This window comes from Trachurus trachurus (genome assembly GCF_905171665.1).
Source record: "Trachurus trachurus genome assembly, chromosome: 14".
Taxonomy (NCBI): domain Eukaryota; kingdom Metazoa; phylum Chordata; class Actinopteri; order Carangiformes; family Carangidae; genus Trachurus; species Trachurus trachurus.
Window position 1 is genome coordinate 33,312,060 of NC_139903.1, and position 21,654 is coordinate 33,333,713.

General features: G+C 44.4%; 2 protein-coding genes across 2 annotated transcripts; both read right to left on the minus strand.

Annotated features, from left to right (window-relative positions):
• Positions 1–860: 860 nt before the first annotated feature.
• csf1rb (colony stimulating factor 1 receptor, b) lies at positions 861–12,847 on the minus strand (the record flags this gene model as incomplete). Its single annotated transcript, XM_083986032.1, is given in 23 exon segments — positions 861–891; positions 893–948; positions 1,041–1,167; positions 1,317–1,416; positions 2,224–2,335; positions 2,426–2,548; positions 2,875–2,963; positions 3,057–3,127; positions 3,497–3,656; positions 3,754–3,864; positions 3,954–4,058; positions 4,156–4,282; positions 5,137–5,246; positions 5,330–5,438; positions 5,481–5,547; positions 6,345–6,453; positions 6,541–6,656; positions 7,555–7,894; positions 9,683–9,845; positions 10,651–10,784; positions 10,885–11,193; positions 12,238–12,528; positions 12,838–12,847. Coding segments are annotated over 23 exon segments (2,970 nt in total).
• Positions 12,848–13,771: 924 nt separating this feature from the next.
• On the minus strand, positions 13,772–19,837 carry LOC310996885 (uncharacterized protein). Its single transcript, XM_083986392.1, has 3 exons — positions 19,748–19,837; positions 14,531–14,772; positions 13,772–14,203 (listed from the first exon to the last, which is right to left on the minus strand). Exons 1-3 carry the CDS (start codon positions 19,803–19,805, stop codon positions 14,057–14,059), a joined length of 447 nt encoding a protein of 148 aa, XP_083842518.1. The 5' UTR covers positions 19,806–19,837; the 3' UTR covers positions 13,772–14,056.
• Positions 19,838–21,654: the final 1,817 nt, after the last annotated feature.

Consider the following 21,654-nt stretch of genomic DNA (forward strand, 5'->3'; position numbering starts at 1 on the left):
CTTCGCTGCTTTCTCTCCTTTTTGTCCTGTGTTGGCTCCAGTAGCAGCTTGTTCAGCAGTCTTCTCTCTATCCTCTCAGTGACCAGCTCCAGCTCAATGCTTCCTGGTGGACATGTGTCGGCGTGCGGTGGCGAGCCACACGGCACCACAACGCCACCGCTGTGTGTTGCACTTTAATAAGCTTGTTGTGTTGTTCCTGTTGTTGTTTACTCTGACGGGTCATTCTGATGGGAAACAGCTGACCCACATAAAATCCTTCACTTTCATTAGGTGATAAACTTAAAGGGACAACAAGGAGTTTTGGAAAAGCGAAGTGTTTTCTCACTACATTTATGAGCCTCCGCGCACCGTGAAATTCTTTGACCGGCGCAAGACAGACTCATGTTTTCATTCATCAAGAATTAAAGTCAGAGGTTGGAAGACGATCACATACCGTCATAGTTCCGACCATAAACGGAGATTTGGCGGCGTTATTCTCATGACTCGCCACGAAACCGAAAGTAAAGAAACGCTGGTCGGCTCGCCCAGCATTTCCACCACCACTAATAATAACAAAATAACCATAGAGACAAAACCATATATTTATCGAAAATGGGCCCATTAACAAGTGGTAACGTAGATTCATCCACATTAATATGAGACTTTTTTATTGTCGTGGAATTTTTCGTTCTGCTCCTCGTTGTCCCTTTAATTTGAGACACTGTGATTGGATGAGACAATCAGGACAGCTGGTATATGACCCCTCCTCCTCCTCTTCATCACCATGGAGCTCTGAGAAGGGCGGGACAGGAAGTAGATTTAGGTTACAATTGAAAGGTTTCTTAGCAACATGATGTCATCCTGGATCATTACCTTTGTGCTCATGCTCTCCTCCTCTCTTCAGTGTTTCTCCTCCTCCTCCTCCTCCTCCTCCTCCTCTCTACACTCATCGATGTTCCTGTACGTCGCCTGTGGACAAATGATGCGTTTGGGTTTAGAATAGCAACCTGTCAGTCCAAGCTGAGGGCATACTGAGAATCTCTTCTCTGATTGGTCCTCACCTGATGGCTGTGACGGGGCGACGTGTCGCTAGTGGAGGGGAGGAGTCTGTTGATGAGCTGACCAATAGTTTTGAAGGTGGGTCTGTCAGTGGGCTCCAGATTCCAGCAGAGAGTCATGAGCTCATACCTGAGAAACAGCTGAGTTAGATCTCACACAACCTTCTTAACAGGTTTGTGTGTGTGTGTGTGTGTGTGTGTGTGTGTGTGTGTGTGTGTGTGTGTGTGTGTGTGTGTGTGTGTGTGTGTGTGTGTGTGTGTGTGTGTGTGTGTCCTCACATCTCAGCAGGGGCAAAGTCGGGCCGAGCCATGTGGCGGCCGTCCATGATCATCTTGAAGAAGTTGGTATCTACAGCGATGTTGGGATACGGACTCTTACCTGGGCAGAGAAGCAGAGAACCAAGTGAGAATCTTTCAATCAGTCAGAATGTGATGTCACACTAGTTGCGTCAGTGTTTTCCTCAATCTGATTGAAAACAATCGTATTAAATGAATCTTATTCGATCTGTATACATGAACGCTAAATAAAGCGATCCACATTCAATCTGTGTATACATGGCCCCAGCTGAAGCCGTTATATAGCTACTGCTGTGAGACTGACAGCTGGTGAGTGCTTTGGGACGGGGGCGGGGCTTACGGCAGCAGCCGCTGCTTTCACTTCAGAGTCTCCACACCAGAAACGTCTTTAACAACACCGGGAAAAGTTGTTAGATTGTCGCTAGTCGCTTTAGACTAAAAAAAGAAAATCGCCAGATTTAGCGAGAAAGTCGCCAGGTTGGCACCACTGCTTTGACTTACCTATTTCCTGTTTCCTATTTCCTGCAAACGTCAATACGTGACTCCTACATACTAGAGCGCGCATGCGCAGAATGAATAATCCTCTCTATTCAGCTGTGAATCTGATCCGGTACGGTGTTTACATGAGACATTTGGAATCTGACTGACCTCTTAATTTGATTGTAAATAGGATTTTTGGACCCATGTAAACGCAGCTATTGATGTTGTTTCCATAACAACACTAAGGGTCTGATTTACTAAAGGTTTGTGTGTATGTATGTGATGTAGGGTTAGGGTATATCTGAGCATCAAGCCCCAAGAGGAGCAAACCTGACAATGAGGTTTACTGCACCAGTCAATAATCAATATGTCACAGAGTTGTGCTGTGTCTGCATGTTGCTGTGGTTACCCAGAGAGAAGATCTCCCACAGTAAGACTCCATAAGACCAGACGTCACTCTGCACAGTGTAAACACACTGGAAGATGCTCTCAGGAGCCATCCACTTCACAGGTAACCGAGCCTGTCAAAAGAAAAGACACAGGAAGATCAAAATAACAGACAGAGCAAACAGTGTTGTTGTTGTTGTTGTTGTTGTTGTTGAGACACTCACGTTTCCCTGGACGATGTAACTGTCATCATTGTGAATGTCTCGAGCCAAACCAAAGTCACAGATCTTTGCTACACGCCGATCAGTCAGAAGAATGTTCCTCGCTGCCACATCTCTATGGATACACTGACAGACAGACAGACACACACACACACAGACAGACAGACACACAGACACACAGACAGACAGACAGACAGACAGACAGACAGACAGACAGACACACACACACACACACACACACACACACACAGACAGACACACACACAGACACACAGACAGACAGACAGACAGACAGACAGACAGACAGACAGACACACACACACACACACACACACACACACACACAGACAGACACACACACAGACAGACACACAGACAGACAGACATGTTACTTGTTAGTCTTGGTATTGAGCAGGTGATCATTAGGGTTGTTGTGTGTGTTGTGTTCTTACATTTCTAGTGGACAGGAAGTCCAGACCCTGAGCCACCTGGTAGGAAAACCTCATGAGGTCACTGACAGACAGGCTGTCTGTCTGTCCACCTGAGAGACAGACAGACAGTTAGACGGTTGGACAGGTGAGATCTCACACAGACACTAGACACAGGGTGTGAAGAGATGAGTTCAGGTTGGTACCCTGAGTTTGTCCTGGACTGAGGACTGGCAGCATCTCCTGATACTCTGAGCAGCAAGAGATCCCACTGTCACTGAAACACACACGGTCAGAGGTCAGCAGGCTCACAGCAACGTCTTTTCACTGACATGTAGTCAGAGATGTGTGCTTTCAAGTTTTTACAGCGTCTGAACATATAGGATATATGCCATATGACATGTTGTACATGTTATGAAGGTTTTACCTCAGCCTGTGGTCAGGGGGTTAGGAGTTTAGATGTTTAGGAGGTTAGAGGTCGGTGTGGTGTGGTGTGGTGTTGTGTTGTGTTGTGTTGTGTTGTGTTGTGTTGTGTTGTGTTGTGTTGTGTTGTGTTGTGTTGTGTTGTGTTGTGTTGTGTTGTGTTGTGTTGTGTTGTGTGTAGTAGAGTGACAGAAGTAGGTGGGTCATCAGTGATTGTTCACACCTCCTGAGTCGGGAGCTCTGGGTGGCCATGTTCTTATAGAAAATCTCCTCCGTCACTTCATCCACACTCAAGATAGACGTCATGAGGTCGTGAGCATTAGCCCGCAGGAAGTTGAGCAGGTCGCCATGGCTACAGTACTCTGTGATCATCAGCATGGGGCCTGTTGGAGGGAGGTGGGGGCCCACGTTAGAGGTCAAATTGGAGGTCTTTGAATGCACCTCAGCTTTTACAGCAGAACAGAGTCCCACTGACGTTACCTCCTTGAGTGCAGGCTCCCAGTAGGTTGACGATGTTGTCATGGTAACCAAGATGGCTGAGGATCTTCAGCTCTGACATCAGCGCATCACGTTCCTCCGAGTGGGCGCTTGCTGTTGATGAACACACCAGAACATCTCAGTGCAACGGTCACACCTCCACATACAACATGATGAATGACGACGAAGGTTTGTGGACTGACGTTTCAGCATCTTGACAGCCACTCTGGTGATGTTGTCATCAGTTCCCAGACCATACGCCGTTGCCTCGACGACCTTACCAAATGCTCCTGAACCCAAAACAGCACCTAATATCCAGAGAGGTCAAAGTTAATGGAATTCACCACAGGCTGGACAGGACTTTTATTTTGAAAACATTTTCTTTAATCATGGTTTGGTTTGTACCGAAGCGAAGCTTGTCCCTTGGAAACTCCCACTTCTGATTGTACGGCAGCTGGGCAGGGTCAATGAAGGTGTAGTTGTTTCCGTCTGAGCTCTCAATGATCTTCCAGCGAATTTCATACTTTGGTTTCTGATAGAAGAAGAAGAGTTGTAATGTTAAAGGGATAGTTCACCCAAAATTCTAATTGCACTCATTATCTACTCACCCTCATGTGGACTAAGGGCTGGGAGAAGTTTCAGAGTCCTCCATGGCTTCTCTGAGTTACAGGGGGTCTCGGCGTAGCAGTGCATGTCCATATAACGGTTGCCTCTTCCTGGTCCGTCCGACCGACCGACCAGGAAGAGAAGCTTCCGCTACAAACAAGCTTGAAATATAGACCTATTACATTTTTTCCGGAACAATTTTCGCATTTCGGGGCTTCAATACAAGACGGACATTACATACGAGCACTATGGAGGTATTTGGATGAACATTTGTATTTATATATGTATTTATCTTGTTTAAACTTGCACTGACGCTTTTCCACAAATGAAGTTCCTAACGGAAAAATAAAGTTCTTTGAATTGAATTGAATTGAATTGAATTGTTTTTTGGTGTGTCTTTTTGTTACGAAGACAGTTGGTATCCATTTGCAACCGTCATATGGACATGCAGTGCTGCACGGAGCCCCGCTGTAACTCAGAGAAGCCACGGAGGACTCTGAAACTTCTCCCAGCCCTTAGTCCACATGAGGATGAGTAGATAATGAGTGCAATTTCAATTTTGAGTGAACTATCCCTTTAAGGGTTTGAAGTCGGTCTGAACCTTAAACATTTGTCTGGTCAGTGGTTCACAGGCTCTGTTGCTCTACCAACAGCAGCTGTAACCCTTCAGAATAAAAGATTGGCCTGGAGTCTGTTGAGTCTGTTTGAGTGGAGCCCTTTGACCCTGAGGAACATAAGGAACCAGCTAAGTTCTTCACACTTGAGGACCAGAACACAGACCTGTCTCCACTGGTGAGAGACGAGCAGCAGCAGCAGGAGGAGGACGGCGGCGGTGCTGATAGCTGCAATCAGAGCAGGAGTGAAGAAACCTTGAGGTTTTTCTGTATAAACTAAGAACACAAGAGAACATGTTTAGTGAGATCCGTCTGCACCTTCACAGACACAAGACACCAAGAGCTTCATGTGGTCCTACTTAGAGATGTCCAGGGCCTGAAGACGTCACGTGACTCTCCCAGCTTATTGGAGGCAACACACATGACAGTGACATCATCACCCGCTGACAGAGGTAGGTGTGACCTCACTTCCTCCTCCTCCTCTTCCTCTTCCTCCTCCTCCTCCTCCTCCTCCTCCTCCTCCTCCTCCCATGAGATCACAGTTGGAGGCACATGAGTGGTGGAGACATCTCCACACCTGCAGCAGAAGTGATGATGTTTCATCTGTTTCTGATTCTCTGCTTTAAATGGATAGTTCACCCAAATTTCACTCATTATCTACTGTCGACTAAGAGCTGTGAGAATTTATATATTTTTATATAATGGTTGTCAATGGACATTAACTTTCTTCGTCCAAAAAGACACACCAAAAAACATCCAAATACCTCCATACTGCTCGTCTGTAATGTACCTCTTGTATTGAAGCCCCGACATGAGAAATTGTTCCGCCGGTCACAGGAAGAGCAGTGAACTGAGACACTGGGAGCTTCCGCTACAAACAAGCTTAAAATATAGACTTATTTAATTTTTTTTCGGAACAATTTCTCATGTCGGGGCTTCAATACAAGAGGGACATTACAGACGAGCAGTATGGAGGTATTTGGATGTTTTTTGGTGTGTCTTTTTGGATGAAGAAAGTTGGTATCCATTGACAACCATTATATGGACAAATACTGCTGCGGCGACCCCCCCGTAACTCAGAGAAGGAACGGAGAACTCTGGAAATTCTCACAGCTCTTAGTTGACATGAGGGTGAGTAGATAATGAGTGAAATTTGAATTTTGGGTGAACAATCCCTTTAATCAGTTCATTGCTAATTGTTAGCAATAGATTTCATATCATTATCAAAGATAAAACATCTCAACTTTATATTTTATGATGATGATTTTATTTCCATACGTGTCAGTTTCTATGACAACCACTGTAAACTACTCAGTTAGATTTTCCTCTAGCGCCACCCACAGAACAGATGTTACATATTACACAGCTGCATACATGTCCTGGAGTCCAGCACAGGTGTACCAGAGGATTGTAGGTTGGGGATATCCAGAGCTGGTGCAGGTCAGAGTGTCGTTCTGCAGGCTGACCTCAGCACTCGGAGAACCTGAGGGAGGACAGCAGTCATCAAAGTTGGTGACAAAGTTCATTTAATGATGAGCTGATGGTGAGGAAGGGGAGGAGTAAAGGTTACGGTAGATCCGGACGTCAACGCTCTGCATGCCGCTGAAGAATGAGTTGGAGAAATGAAACAAGTATCGACCTCGATCCTCATGTCGGACCCGCCGCAACAGCAGACTTGCCTCTGAACTGGAACATCAAGAATACCACCTTAACAACCCTTAGTACCAAGACAACCATCTTAAAGGGATAGTTCACCCAAAATTGAAATTTCACTCATTATCTACTCACCCTCACGTGGACTAAGGGCTGGGAGAAGTTTCAGAGTCCTCTGTTACAGGGGGTCTCGGCGTAGCAGTGCATGTCCATATAACGGTTGCAAATGGATACCAACTGTCTTCGTAACAAAAAGACAAACCCAAAAAACATCCAACTACCTCCATGCTGCTCGTATGTAATGTCCGTCTTGTATTGAAGCCCTGAAATGCGAAATTGTCCCGAAAAAAATTAAATAAGTCTATTTTTCAAGCTTGTTTGTAGCGGAAGCTCCTCTTCCCGGTTTGTCAAATTTGGACGAACCAGGGGCTGTCGTCTTCCCAGTTCGTCCAAATTTGACGAACCGGGAAAAGGAGCTTCGAGAAGCTTCCGCTACAAAACAAGCTTGAAATATAGACTTATTTAATTTTTTTCGGGACAATTTCGCATTTCAGGGCTTCAATACAAGATGGACATTACATACGAGCAGCATGGAGGTATTTGGATGTTTTTTGGTGTGTCTTTTTGTTACGAGGACAGTTGGTATCCATTTGCAACCGTTATATGGACATGCACTACTACGCCGAGACCCCCTGTAACTCAGAGAAGCCACGGAGGACTCTGAAACTTCTCCCAGCCCTTAGTCCACATGAGGGTGAGTAAATAATGAAATTTCAATTTTGGGTGAACTATCCCTTTAACACAAAAAATCTTAAAAACCCTAAAACAACAAGCAACAGTACCACTTTAAGAGCACCAACGCTACCAAAGCAACATACAATACCACCTGCCCAAAGCAGTAGAAGATCTGCTGTAGCTGCCTCATACTGACCTGTAGCCATTAGCAGTGTAGCTCTCCTGGTGCACTGAGTGGTTATTGCTGTTGGTGTGTGTTGGTGTCATCCAGTCCTGGTTCCTGATTGGAGGATATGCTTCCATCACAAATGTTAGTGTCACATCTTGGCCTTCATACACCTCCACTCTGCTGCTGCCATTGATATTGATGCTGCCAGCAGTCTCTTCCCCATTCCAACCAAAGCTGATGTTGGCGTCTGACTCCTTCTTGACTGGTGTGATGCTAACATTAGTAAACAGGTCCTCCACCTCTATGGTCATGGTGGTAGCGTTAGCATGCTGCTTCAGTTGTAAGTAGGTCCTCAGATAGGGGCGATCTGGTGACAGAGAGGAGAGAGTAAATGCCTGGCAATGTTCTTCAAGCCCATGTCCCATGTAGGTTCATGTTTAAGTGACAAATGTTTCTCTACAGGTTCTCCACAACTGCTACCACTAGCACACAAGTCAACTCACTCTCAAAGATCAACATCTGGTTAAAGGGATAGTTCATCATTTTGGCAAATTGGCAAATTGGCACATTGCCATAATCCCTATAGTCATAGCAGTAGGTTTGTTACTTTTATTTGTCGGTGCAAGCTATTTTTAGAACGGCGGAGCGGAGCAGCAGGCTGCTCAGAGCCAGTGGCGCCGCCAGCTGTAATCCTGTACGCACTGTGCGTACAATTTTTTTCATAGATGGGGGGAAAAAAAACAATTTTGTTTATTTTGAGGGGTTGTGATAAAGACTCTTGTTGTTTGTAACAGGCTAAACGTGCTCAGTTCATTGATTGTTAAACCAATCACTGAAGCCAATACCGTAAAAGCCAGTGATTGTTGTTTACGTCATGTCATCTGTCACTTTTTAATTTCTGGCGCATATTACACTACCGCTATGTGATGATTACGCCCGGTCCAGTATAGAAATGACCAGACCAGATGCGCATTTCTCCGTGCCGGTCGGCAAGCGCCTCAGCTGTGTGTCTGCGGGTATGTGTAGCCTGTGTGAATGTGTGTGTTAATCTCTCACGCGCTCTGTTAAGATGAATCAACACAAATAGCTGCAGAGCGCGAGCCTGGCACAGAGGTGCGCGCTCTGGCGCATCTGGCACAATCTGTTAACGGGCCCGAAAGGAAACTGCTCCGCTCCGCTATTTCGCGTCCGACGTCTGTTAAGCACATGTTTTTATTATTATTGTAGCGCCCGACCCGACATAACTACAACAACATAACACAAACTTATCTGACAGCTCTCACTTCTTCCTCTGCTCCTCCTCACTCACTCACCTACACACACAGGACTTACTCACCCCGGCCCCTCAGTTTCTCATCCAACCATACCCTACCTGCCCGTACACATTCACAGTCAGTCAGAAATCACAGAACTTAAACATCAGAACAAGAACATTACAGCGGGGTCGCTACAATATTTTCAGTTGTGCAGTAGGCTATTATTAATAATGAGCGACGTGGCATGATACAGCCCCCCCCCCCCCCCCCATTTGTTGTGTTTGCCGTTTCTGTGCGTACATTGAAATCGAATCCACTGCTCAATCCAATTTCTTGGTTTCCCTCATCAAACTCATCAAATACAAAATCCCAAAACTCCAAAACACTTTCATGGACAAGTTGTGACCTGCACAATCACCACGCTATGAGATAATAATGGAACGTTAAGAAACGGAGCCGTTTTCGAGGTAAATACAGGGTAAATACAGAGTCTGCTTACTGAAAAACTGTCCCTGAACGCAACGCGCATCAGCGGTTTTGCATGAATTTACCTCTAAAACAACTCTGTCTGGTAACGTTCTGTTATTATCTCATAGCGTGGTGAATGTGCAGCTCACAACTTGTCCACGACAGCGTTGTGGAGTTGTTGGATTGTGTATTTGATGAGTTTGATGAGGGAAACCAAGAAATTCCCTTAGCCTCCATAGCATAGCCCTGAGCAGCTTGCTGCTCTGCTCCACCGTTCTAAAAATAGCTTACACAGACAATTAACGAAGGTAACGAACCTACTGCTATGACTATAGGGATTATGGCAATGGGCCAATTTGCCAAAAATGTTGAACTATCCCTTTAATTGTTTCTTATGGTTACTTTGTTTGATCTCTGTTCAATCTCCTTACCCAAAACTCTGAGCTGTGCTGTTGCCGTGGTGACTCCGTCATCATTGACGGCCGAACAGGTGTAGGGTCCACTGTGGTTTAGACTGACAGCTGAGATGGTCAGAGTGCCGTTTATATGTAGGCGATTTTTTGTGTATTGCTGACTCTGGGTCACATTCAGTGTCTGGAACAAAGCAGGCAGCCAGTCAACATCAACACAGGTCATCATTAGAACTTATTCACAGGAGGGGAGCGTGCCTATGTTCCTACAGCCCTATGTTCCCACAGCCTTATGTTCCCACAGCCCTATGTTTCCACAGCCTTATGTTTCCTCAGCCCTATGTTCCCACAGCCCTATGTTCCCTCAGCCTTATGTTTCCTCATTTCTAAGGTTTTTTTTTTCTTTCCAAAATTAGGCCCTGTGTTCCCACATTTCCTTTATCATCAATTTGCATCAGATTTTATCCCCATGTCTCCCAATTTGGTAGTCAATTACACCCAACCTATTATCCAGTAGCAGTTGACTACAGATGTAATGTAGCTTTTAGCTAAATCTGGGAACATAGGGCTGACCCCTTCCAACACCGCTACTCCAACGGTTGAGTGACGAACCCTTATACCGGAATTAAACCTCCATGAGTTAGTGCAATTTAGACAACAAACTTCTACAGTAGTGTAAATAGTGTTAGTAGTAGTAAACGAAGCATTAGAAAGTTTGTACAGTAAGTACACCAGGAATTCCGGACATTATTAGTGGGTTAATTTAAGATAGCCGCTTGGTAACGTTAGCGCCATTCTGTTTAATAGCGGTAACTCGACCACTGTTCGAACAAGGGAAAACAAGCTTCTGGGGGGGGGGGGGGTCAGGGGAATTTTCAAAATTTTCAGTGAAAAAAAAATTTTAGTAATGAGGGAACATGGGGCTGTGGGGTCATTGGGCTGTGGGAACATAGGGCTGACCCCCACAGGGGAGACATCTGACCTCTGACCTGTATGTTGGGGTGCGTCCAGGTGAGGAAGTAGTGGTGGGAGGGGTTGCTGGTCAGACAGGTGACCTCAAACCTTTCTCCCTCCAGACGGACAAATTCCTCCTGGCTGATGGACAGGGCAGGAGGAGGGAGCCCTGCAGACAGGTGGACATAAGGACAGGTATATAGGTTTACAGTGGGACAGGTGTACAGAGAGACAGATATACACAGAGGTAGTAAGTAGACAAATCTTACTGGGAGCCACAATCAGGTCGAAAGGGTCGGATCTAAACTGGGTCCCGTTCTTCCAGCCTGAACACACATATTTGCCGCTGAAGGACCTCTGCAGGTCTCGGATTAGGGCTCCTCTGTGTGGATCAAGTGTCACGTTCATGCCCTGGGGGAGGCCACACCCCCCGCCACCAGTGCTGCCGTTTGATTGGAGGGTGAGGTTTTTCACAGATGGGTCGGTCAGCAGACACTTAAACAGGAAGTCCTTGCCTTCTTTGATGACGTGGGAGTCTTTGCGAGGAGTGACGAACACACTGGCAGAGTGGGCAGGGTCTGAGAGGGAGGGGTCACAGGACACTAGAGGTCATGAAGGATAAGAAACCCCTATACTATTAACTCATTGAGTGCTGCGCTCCTTTCCAAAGTTTTAGTCAAGTGTACCGGCAATTTAAACCATTTTTGACGATTTTTGTAGAGCCACAGTGTATTCTATCATTTGAAAGGTGAAACTTTATGCTTCAAACGGCCACAAACCGTTTGTTTCTACGAGCCTCCGTTCCTGAGAAAAGTCAAGCTAAACATGGCTGGGTTTCACCAAAATGCTTTTTTTCTAGAAAAGGAGATACAGCTTCTTTTATGAAAGGTGCTCTGTTTGTGCCTGTCGCTCTTCTGACACTCGCATTTCTGGATCAAAGGGCTCGTGTAAGATAAATATATACAACAATTGTTGTTCTATTCACAAAACCACCATCGGGGGCGGAATGTGATGGTCTCTCGGCCACAGCAGGTCGGGAACACCGGTCCCACCGGTGGTCGCGGTCCTTCTGTGTTACGGGTCGGTGATGCCGGCCTGCTTTGACCGAGGGATCATCACATTTTACCGCGGGAGGACCTTGGGGAGGACACGGTGTTGCTCCAGATGAAGACCGGGCGGGACTGTCGGCTGAGAGCTTCCTGTTTCGGCTCCGAGCTGCTGGAGCCTCGCGGGTGAGAGCAGAGCAGCTGCTGCATCCACATGCAGAACTCAGAGCCCAGTTATGATAAAAACTTCCAGATTTGAGCTGTCATGAGTTTTTGATCGTCATCTATTTCAGTTCTGCTCGTCGTAGAGTCCCCAAATTTACACATAAAGGTGTGTTAAAGTGTCTAGTTTCATATTTCTTTTTAAAAAAGCAAAAAACGTAAAAATTACGTTTTTGGCACTCAACGCATGGGAACGACATGTAACATGTGGCTTACAGATGTTTCCCACCAGAAACAGGAAGCAGATTAGCCAAAGTTCATAGGAGCTGCTAATAACTAGGAAACTAGTGTTGTTTGGCTTCAGTCACCTGACCTGCCAGGAAGTGGGGGTCTGGGTCTGAGTGAAGGTCTTACCCTTGATGTACAGGTGGATCCAGGTGTCCAGGTGGTCCAGGCCCTGCTCAGTGTACCCGCAGCGGTAGCTCCCAGTGTGCTTTGCAACCAAGTTGTTGACCACCAGTGGGTTGGCTAAGTCTTTCTTCAGAAGGAAGGCAGTGCTAGACCAACGGGTCGGACTATTACCATGACAACTGAGTGAGATGGTGGAGCCAGCAGTCACCTCTTCCTCGGTTTGGTTTGGCAAGAGGACAGAGTTGAGATGGATTGTTGGAGCAGCAGGAGGATCCAAAGACACAGGAAGCACATCTGTGATGGAAGCACATCAACAACACCGTTGGAACATCTACAGAAACAAAACTAGAACAACAGCAAGAGAGACTTTATTCAGTCAGGTGAATTTAAGTGTTCACATCAATTGTGTCATGTTAGTAAAAATTGAAAAAGCCAGTGTAACTCATGTCCAACTGTAATTATCTCCAAAAATAAACAAAAACATGCTAAATATACTGTAGCAATAGTCACATCAATGTATGACAATCTCTAGACCAACAGGTCTGGTCTACAAGCTGAGCTGAGCCAGTCCCATGTTGTTTGCAGGGCAGACTGGCAGAACACAGGGCGCCATTTATATAGTCGATGTCAACAACCCTATGGCCAGACCTGACCGTGGCCCACCCACACACAGTGTTTTGATCACATTCCCTCCCCCTCAAGACAGAAGATACTTTTTAGATTTTGACACTACACTACTACTCATCCTAAACCTTCAGGATTAAATGTTAAATTAAAGGTCCATTGTGTAAAATGGGGGTTAAACCGTAACATCCAACGGTCAGATTCTAGTTTTCAGTGATCACTCACTCGCTCGCTCTCACCCCTCCCGTTGGCAAAGTGACGGTGGCCTCCGAGGACAAAAAACTTGTTTACCAGGACTGGGACGACTGGGAGTATTTCAGGAGCATGGAGCGATGAGGTGAAGATCTGAACCATTTTACCACATGTCTGCTGTTTCCTCTTCCTTCTTCTTCCTTGGTTTATTTATGAATGTGAAACTCTTGAAACCTGCTCTCTGATTGGCTGGATTTTACGTTCAGGCTGCCGTACAAACATGGCGGTGCAAGACGACGACACTCTCTAAAGCAAGATCCTTTCTATATGTATAAATAAAAGAATAATTATAAGGCTACGAAAACGAAAATTTTATTTTATAGCAATTATACACTTACACAAATATAATCATGGGAAGTATTCAGATTTTGCCAATAAACCTTGACAAATATTACACATTGGACCTTTAACAACTGAAGGTTTTTGTTTGTTTGTCTCTGAGGCCATTTACATTGATTGCTTATAATGGGCAGAATTATGCCTTCACCTCCAGTTTTAAGATCTACTTTGTGGAAGACCAGTGAGTGTAACGGGGCATTTGATGAAGACTTGGTTCTTAGGCTCTCCTATGACCACACCAATAAAAGGCTTTTAAATACTTTCAAAGGTATGACCAACAACAACAACATTCACTGACCCAGTGGGTAAATGATACAGCCACTTTATTTGATTTTATTTCCAGAACAAAGTCATCATCACATTTGATTTACAACAAATACAATTAGTGAATGAAACAAAATTATCTGAGTTGACTGGGAAGTCTGATTGGCTGACGGATTAAATTGAGGTGAAGTGTTGAGGAAAAAAAACATGTTAATCATTAGTGTGTTGACTGATAAACATCATCAAAGACAGAAAGTCAATTACAAACAATCTCATTGGTTAATTAGTATCTAAATCATGACAAGGTGAATAAGTTCACATGAACACATTCCATCGGAGGATCTCATTGGCTGGCGGCAGCAGGTTTCTTTGTCATGTCCTGCAGGTAGGTAGCAATCCGGGATGTCTGCAGCAGTAAGGCCTGGTGGTTTTCAACCAGCAGACTCTGGTGACGAGCCATGTTCTGCAGGTCCTGGATCTGCTGGGAGCCCTGAGGACACAGCACAGTGTGGGTCTCAGTGACCAGCATTAAGCCACCAACAAATCACATCATCTACAATCATGTTAATAGGACGACTAGACTTTTTTTTTAATGACCGGACATGAAATTGAACAATGTTATCTAAAGCTGCAGGTGACTACAATGATAATTAAGTTTTAATTAAATGTAACTTATTTTCAATGAAGAAGCTGAAGTTGGATTCAGATTCATTATCTAATCTCAACTAAACCTCAGATAAACTAATTAAATGCCAGATAAAACCTATCTAATCTAAATGCAAGTTAAACTAAACTGAACTGAACCAATCTGACTCACCAGGGTTCCGAGCACGCCCAGCTGCTGGACCACCTGAGCCTGATGTTTGGCGATGTCCTTCTGGATCAGGACTAGCTCTGTCAGGAGGTCCAGGACTTTCTTCTGACCCTCTGAGTGTGGATCCTGGACCAGCTCCAACAGCTGAGGGCCCTGGCTCACATCAGTGGGTGCGTCATCAGTTTGGGCGGGAGACTGGGCCGCACCCATCGTCATGTCAGCGGGTGGGTCGTCATGGCGATCACCTGCAGTGAAGACGACTGAAGTCAAAACTTCAGGTTTTTACACGACACGCACAGGATTCAAGTTCCTGTGATTTCCGCAATAAAGGTTCTGTTGACGGAGCGTGGAGGGGTCTCCGCTGACGACTGAGGTCACATGATACCGCCGCTGTGTTTCAGTCATGTCAGCAGGTCATTAACATGCCTTTCTGTGGTCAAATTGCAATAGGATAGTGCTTGCTGCTTGAAAGTACAGGTGTAAACGCACCCAAGACACAATGAAGACGGATTGTGATCCGATCGGCCAGACCACCTCTGAAGGTGACAACATTGAACACAAGTGTAAATGGAAATGCGTCCTGTGTCTGCATACGACTACGCAGGCGGAAATACTTCTTCTATTTCTATTGTTCCTGCTGCAATCGTGTTATATATAACACTTCTTAAAATGTTTTTTTTTTGTTTTTTTTTTGTTCATCTTTCTTTCTTTTTTGTGCCATTGTTGTGTGAGCTACTGGACTAATTTGAATTTCCCTGCAAGGGATGAATAAAGCATTCTCTATTCTCTATTCTATTCTATTTAGTTTCTTTTTTCTTTTTTAATTTACCTGCACAAAAATGTGATCGGACCCCTATGTGGACACTGGACACATACAGTATTACATGCCAGGTGTCAATGCTATATGTTTCCAGATCTGGATACAATCTGGATATGAGACGAATAGAATAGAATAAAATAGAATAGAACAGAGAGAACCGAACAGAACTGAATTGAACTGACTAGAACAGACAGAATGAAGAGAACAGACAAAATTAATCGTAAAATTGATAAATCACAGACAACATAAACTGGCAGATGACTTTTGTCATGAAGCTTCATGTGACAGTTGATCCACATCATCGGGTTTCACAATCGAAAAAACAAGAAGTGAAACCCTGTGTGTGTGTACGCGTATGTGTGTGTGTGTGTGTGCGTGTGTGTGTGTGCGTGCGTGCGTCCGTGTGTGTGTGTGTGTGAGAGAGAGTGTGTGGGTGGGTGCATCCCACTTCTTCTAAGTCCTCCTGTGTACGTTGTGGTCAGGATACTGACAAAGGGCCGACGTGGGGCCAACATGGGGTTAGCCATGCAGATGACAGAGGCTGTGCTGATTGATGGATACATGACAATTGTCGTGTTTGAGACAGATGTAGGAAATTGTCCTGAAGCTTTGAGCTTATGGTGATTCAACCTGTGTTTCAGGTCCAGATTCACATCCGGAAAACAGAGAGTAAAAATAGGCCCATTAAAAAGTGGAAGTGTTATAATGAGCTGGCATTCTGAGGGATGCTGGGAAACAGCGAGTGTCTCTTTCTGAGCCTTTAGACCACATCACCATTAGCACGTTTTGTAATTCAGGAGTTTCTGACAGTGACTCAGAGTCGAGTGTTTCACATCCGCTGCAGCCGACTTGGCATCAGAGAGTTACAGGATCATTAAAGAGCTGACCTCAGCCTCTGAACGGGGGCTGTGACCTCATGACTATTGCACACATCCAGACCTCATCCAGAACCAGAACCTTAACCCAACACACAACCTGCAACAGCTAATGATCATACTTCATTTCTAACTGTGACGCAAAAACACCAAGGGACAACCGATGGGTCCAAACGGGTCAGAACATGGGCTTCATTTATTGTTGTTGGAAACTGCCATTGATTTAGATCTCATGAACACTCAGACAGACATCGACTCTTCGGACTCATCACTGACTCTTCTGACTTTTCACCAACTCTTCACTGACTCCTCATTGACTCCTCTGTCTCTTTACCAACTCTTCTGACTCTTCATTGACTCTTCACAGCCTCTTCTGTCTCTTCACCGACCCGTCAATGACTCTTCACTGATTCCTAAAAGACTCTTCTGTCTCTTCACTGAATCTTTTAACTCCCCACTGACTCTTCTTACTCTTAACCCTTCTCTGGTGACCTGTTTTCAGGTTTTAAATGCATACAAGTACCACATAAATTTGTTTATAGCATCAAGGCTTTTTGACTTTGTCAGGAACCTCAATTTAAACAAAATAAAACCAAAAAAAAATGTTTTCACAAAATTCTAAATTGCTCTGGTTATTCATTTAATTTGTGGTGTTAGAGTCAATTTTGAAATCATAAGTGCAAAACCAACTTTTTCATGGATAAGGAAGCCTAACAATGTAACCAAGAGATCAGAAACAAATAGGATGATAAATAAGTGTTTTAGTGTGTTTTACAGCTGATTTAAGACTCCATACATGGCAGTAGAAAGCTAACACAAGACGAAGGTTAGAGCATGTGTGGCGCTGTAGGAAAGGAACGTTTCCCTGCTGTATTCAAACTCCAAACATTATAAGTGGATTAAATGTTGACTGGCAGTCATGTCAGTGTGACTCAGCCTCATTGTTGTCTACTGCTGTTGTTGTTGTTGTTGTTGTTGACTGTAACATCTAGTGGTGTGGCTCAGGTTACAGGTTAGAGCAGTGGAGGGTATGACATCATCGTTTCACAAAAGATCTGTTACATGAAAACGCTGGGGTGGCGTTTTGAGATTTTCTGGGACCCGAAACGAAATGCTAAAAATGGATTCACTTAAACCCATATCTGTGTGGACGTGCAATGACAAAAAAGGTGTTCTATTCTATTCTATTCTATTCTATTCTATTCTATTCTATTCTATTCTATTCTTCTGACTCTTAACTAGCTGGGTTTACATTGACACTTTTTCCTCTTTCTGATTGAATTCATTCTGAATGAGTCTTTCAGGTTAACTGTTTACATGTGATATGACCTAATCCGATTGGGTGTTTATAAGTGTACTACTGCATTTATTCAGAACGGATGTTTTACAACTGTGTGGCACAGAGTGTTCTTACGTAAAGGGCTTGTCAGACCGAACAACCCAGAGGGACGCGCTGGTTGGGACGGGCTCTGGCCATTTGTCATCTTTTTTGGGGCTGAGTCCGGTTCAGGCCGAGAATTTATGTTTGTGAGCTGCGTCAAGTCCTGGCTTCAACACCCGCTGGTTAGGGTTAGGATTTAAATTTTGAGGCCTGTTGAGAAAATCCAAACATCCTGCGACCGATCAAAGATGGAGATGTATGGTCTGATCAGCTCAGTAGTTGTCACTGTTTTGACACTTTCATTCAGGCATTGTGGAGTGGAAGTGAAGTGAAGAAACGTCAACATTCCATTTCACCATTACATGATATAATTTTACTTTCTTTTGGTTTAAGAAAAGGTTTATTCCACCTCTCTGAAACTGAATGAAATTTCATTTAGTTTGGGCCTGTTTATTCTGATTGATCTGTTTATATGGAGCATTTTCATGGGGTTTGGACATCTAAACGGATTCTAATCGGAATATCTGTCTCCCTGTGAACCCAGATATTGGCTTCAGTGACTCCTCTGACTCTTCATCGACTGCTCCATGACTGTTCTGTGTCTCTGTGATTCTCACTCTTCACTGACTCTGAGTCAGCAAAACAAGAAAATTGAATCTTAGACTGATCACATTCACTCTTGAAGCCTCCACATAAATGTATTAATCAGTTTGTTTGATCAATGAGTCCATCCTGTCGTCTTCACATTGACCTACTGATGAGGTGATGATACAAGTTTTTTCCATCAACACATCTGAGTTTTGTTTTGGAGAAAGTCCTGCAGTTAGGAGGTTTCAGACTGTGGGGGCTGGTGTGATGAAACCCCAAAGAGTCAGGAAACACATTTTCTACCACGGACCACACACACACACACACACACACACTGGGATTGTGTGTATGTGTGTGTGTGTGTGTGTGTGTGTGTGTGTGTGTGTGTGTGTGTGTGTGTGTGTGTGTGTGTGTGAAGGGTCTTTTTTCCCACTTCCTCCTCTTACTTCTTCTTTGTAGACGAGTCTGCGGAGCGGTGGAGGAACTGGTTACCACGGTAACATGTTTACATCTACTCAGAGCCCTCCAGTAGCTACTATCTGTAGTAGTAGTGGTAGTAGTAGCGATATATTGAACTAGTCTGTGATGGGATGGCTGAGACCAGTTCATGATGTGAAGCTTCTTATATTACTATAAATATGAATCATTGTTAGAGCCATTTATTGGATCATGGATAATATGGATTTGTTGTTGATCCTGGTTTTATGTATCGAGGCCCTAAGAATGCCCATTGGTTAATTGCTCTCTTCTTATTGGCTGTGATATGTGCATACTCAAGTTTTTTAGTTGAGACTATGGAGGCGACGAGAGCACATTCGTTTTTGACTGTGATTATTATTATTTTTGGATTAATACACAGTTTATTCTGTTGGAGCCTAAAGAAATATTTCAATAAAAGAAAGAAACATGAACAAAGGCTCCCGCACACTGTCTTCACTTCTCTTTACTGTAAACCTGAGACCTAAAACCTTTTAGAACCTGACGAAGGTCTCAGGACCGAAACGTTGTTTAATAAACCTATTAGTCTCCACCACGCAGGTCTTCTCCGATGCACCTGTCCGTCCGTGCCGGTGTGCATGAGTTTCAGCTCAATAAAAGAAAGAAAGAAGAACTGTGGAGTTTTGTTTTGACCGTCAACTATATGCTCGTGCTCCATAGACTAGAAGTGTGCGTTTTAAAAAGGAAAAAAAGGGACGGAGCCACACTTACAATCATCATCACTTCTTATGTTACAACAGTGAAAATAATATCATTTGTTTGTGTTGTTGTTATTGTTGATGAACATGAGCTGTTGTTGTTATTTTGTTTCCCAGTCTCACTCACAAATGAAGGTTAATAAAGGATTCAATAACATGTCTATTGTTAACGATAGATAGATAGATAGATAGATAGATAGATAGATAGATAGATAGATAGATAGATAGATAGATAGATAGATAGATAGATAGATAGATAGATAGATAGATAGATAGATAGATAGATAGATAGATAGATATGCACTAGAGTGAACAAAAGGTATAGACAAAGAGTAAACACAGTGTGAGTTGTTTTCTCACCTTCATGGCAGCAGCAGCAGCTGAGGGCGATCAGCAGTAGCAGAGAATGGACCAACATCTCTCTCTGTTGTTATTCAGCCGAAGTCAAACTGAATCTGACTGAAGGAGATGAACTTCCCCTGCAAACCCCGACTCCCTAACCCCACCCACTCCACCAGCTCCCTGAGGCCGGTCTCACACACTGACAGAGGCGTCCCGCAGCCTCAGCTCTCCTGCTCTGAGCACTTGACGTGTCACAGGTTCAGGTCTGGCTGGAGATAGAGTTGAAACCTCAGGTGACATCCTGATGTGAGATCATCCTTTGCACCGTTGGAAGGTGAACTGATCAGGGCTCTGGTCTGATGGTTGGACTGGATGCTCTCTGTTCTGGACCCGTTTCAGAACTTTTGTCAACAGCTGATTTGCTTATAGGTGCAGCTTTTCTTTTCTCTGTTATAAACTGTTTTCTTGTCTGTATACAACAATACAACTCTGTTGCTCACCCTGACGTTTCTCCTGTTTTTCCCTGTTAAAGGAGTTTTCTATGGAGTTTTTCCTCAGTGGATGTGAGGATCTAAGGACAGAGGATGTTGTTATGATGCCATGTGAAGCCCTTTGAGACAAACTGTTTGTAAAAACGGGCTATACACATAAAATTGCCTTGCCTTGCCTTGCCTCTGATCTGAATGAAAACACATTAAACCAGTGCTGAACCCCGCTGCTAACGCACTCACCCCCACCCCCACCCCCACCCTGGAGCTGCTGCTGACACCTGTGAGTCACCTGAAGACGCAACTGGACATTTCAGAAGAATGAGGAAGAAGCAGCTGAGGAGGAAACAGATGGGCGACTCTTTGGACACTCAGCACATTACGATGAACAACAGGAAGTAGAAAAAAACCTATAGTGGCCGGGGGCGGAGTCAGAGCCACGGAGGAGCAGCAGGCTCATGGGTGGAGGACGGGATCTGACAGCTGGAAAGACCAGCTAGCTCACCTGGTTCACTTTCAGTTGGTGTGTATATGAACTAGTCATGTGACCATGTTTTAGACCAATCATGTCAGAGCATGGATGGGCTCCTTCACGTCCACCTGACGCAGCATCTGTCCAGGTGAAGATGATTCTTAACATCACCTGCTGAATCAGGAGACTCAGCCGACCAATCAGAGATGATCATTATTTTCATTTTGATGATTATTTTGTATTATTCCATTATCTATGTGTTGGGGGAGGAGTGGGAGGGAGGGGGAAGAAGCAGGGAAGGGGACGAAAAATGAATGATTGACTGATTGATCGATTGTTTGCCGATGTTCTTTTGTTTTCTTTTCTTTTCTTTCTCTCCATCATGTGTTTTGTTCTCTCTTAACACAAGCTACCTTAATATATCTACCCCCCTTTTTTTCTTTTCTTTCCCTTTTCCTTCTCTCTCTCTTTCCTTTTCTTTCTTCTTTTTCATTAGCTACTCTTAATTGTCTAGTGCTGTGTCATGGCTTGTCTTGCCTTGTCATGTCTTTATGTTTGCTTTATGTCTGTCACTTGTATTGCACAATAAAAAAAAAAAAAAAAAAAAGAGATGATCATTATGATTAACATTATCAACTGACCTCATAGTCAACCTGTTGTAAAGGTGACCACCTGCAGACATCAAACATCAGGTCCTGCACCGTGTGTGTGTGGGTTTGTTTCTTTTTTGTGTGTGCGTGTGTGTGCGTGTGTGTGCGTGTGTGTGTGTGTGTGTGTGTGTGTGTGTGTGTGTGGCTGAAACATGACACATACTCTGGTAAACTGCTGCAGATTGTTTATTCTTATGTTTTAATAAAGTTTGTGTCTAAAGCAGTTTGAATAAACACTAAGCAGAACAAGCACACACGCGCGCGCGCGCGCGCGCACACACACACACACACACACACACACACACACACACACAC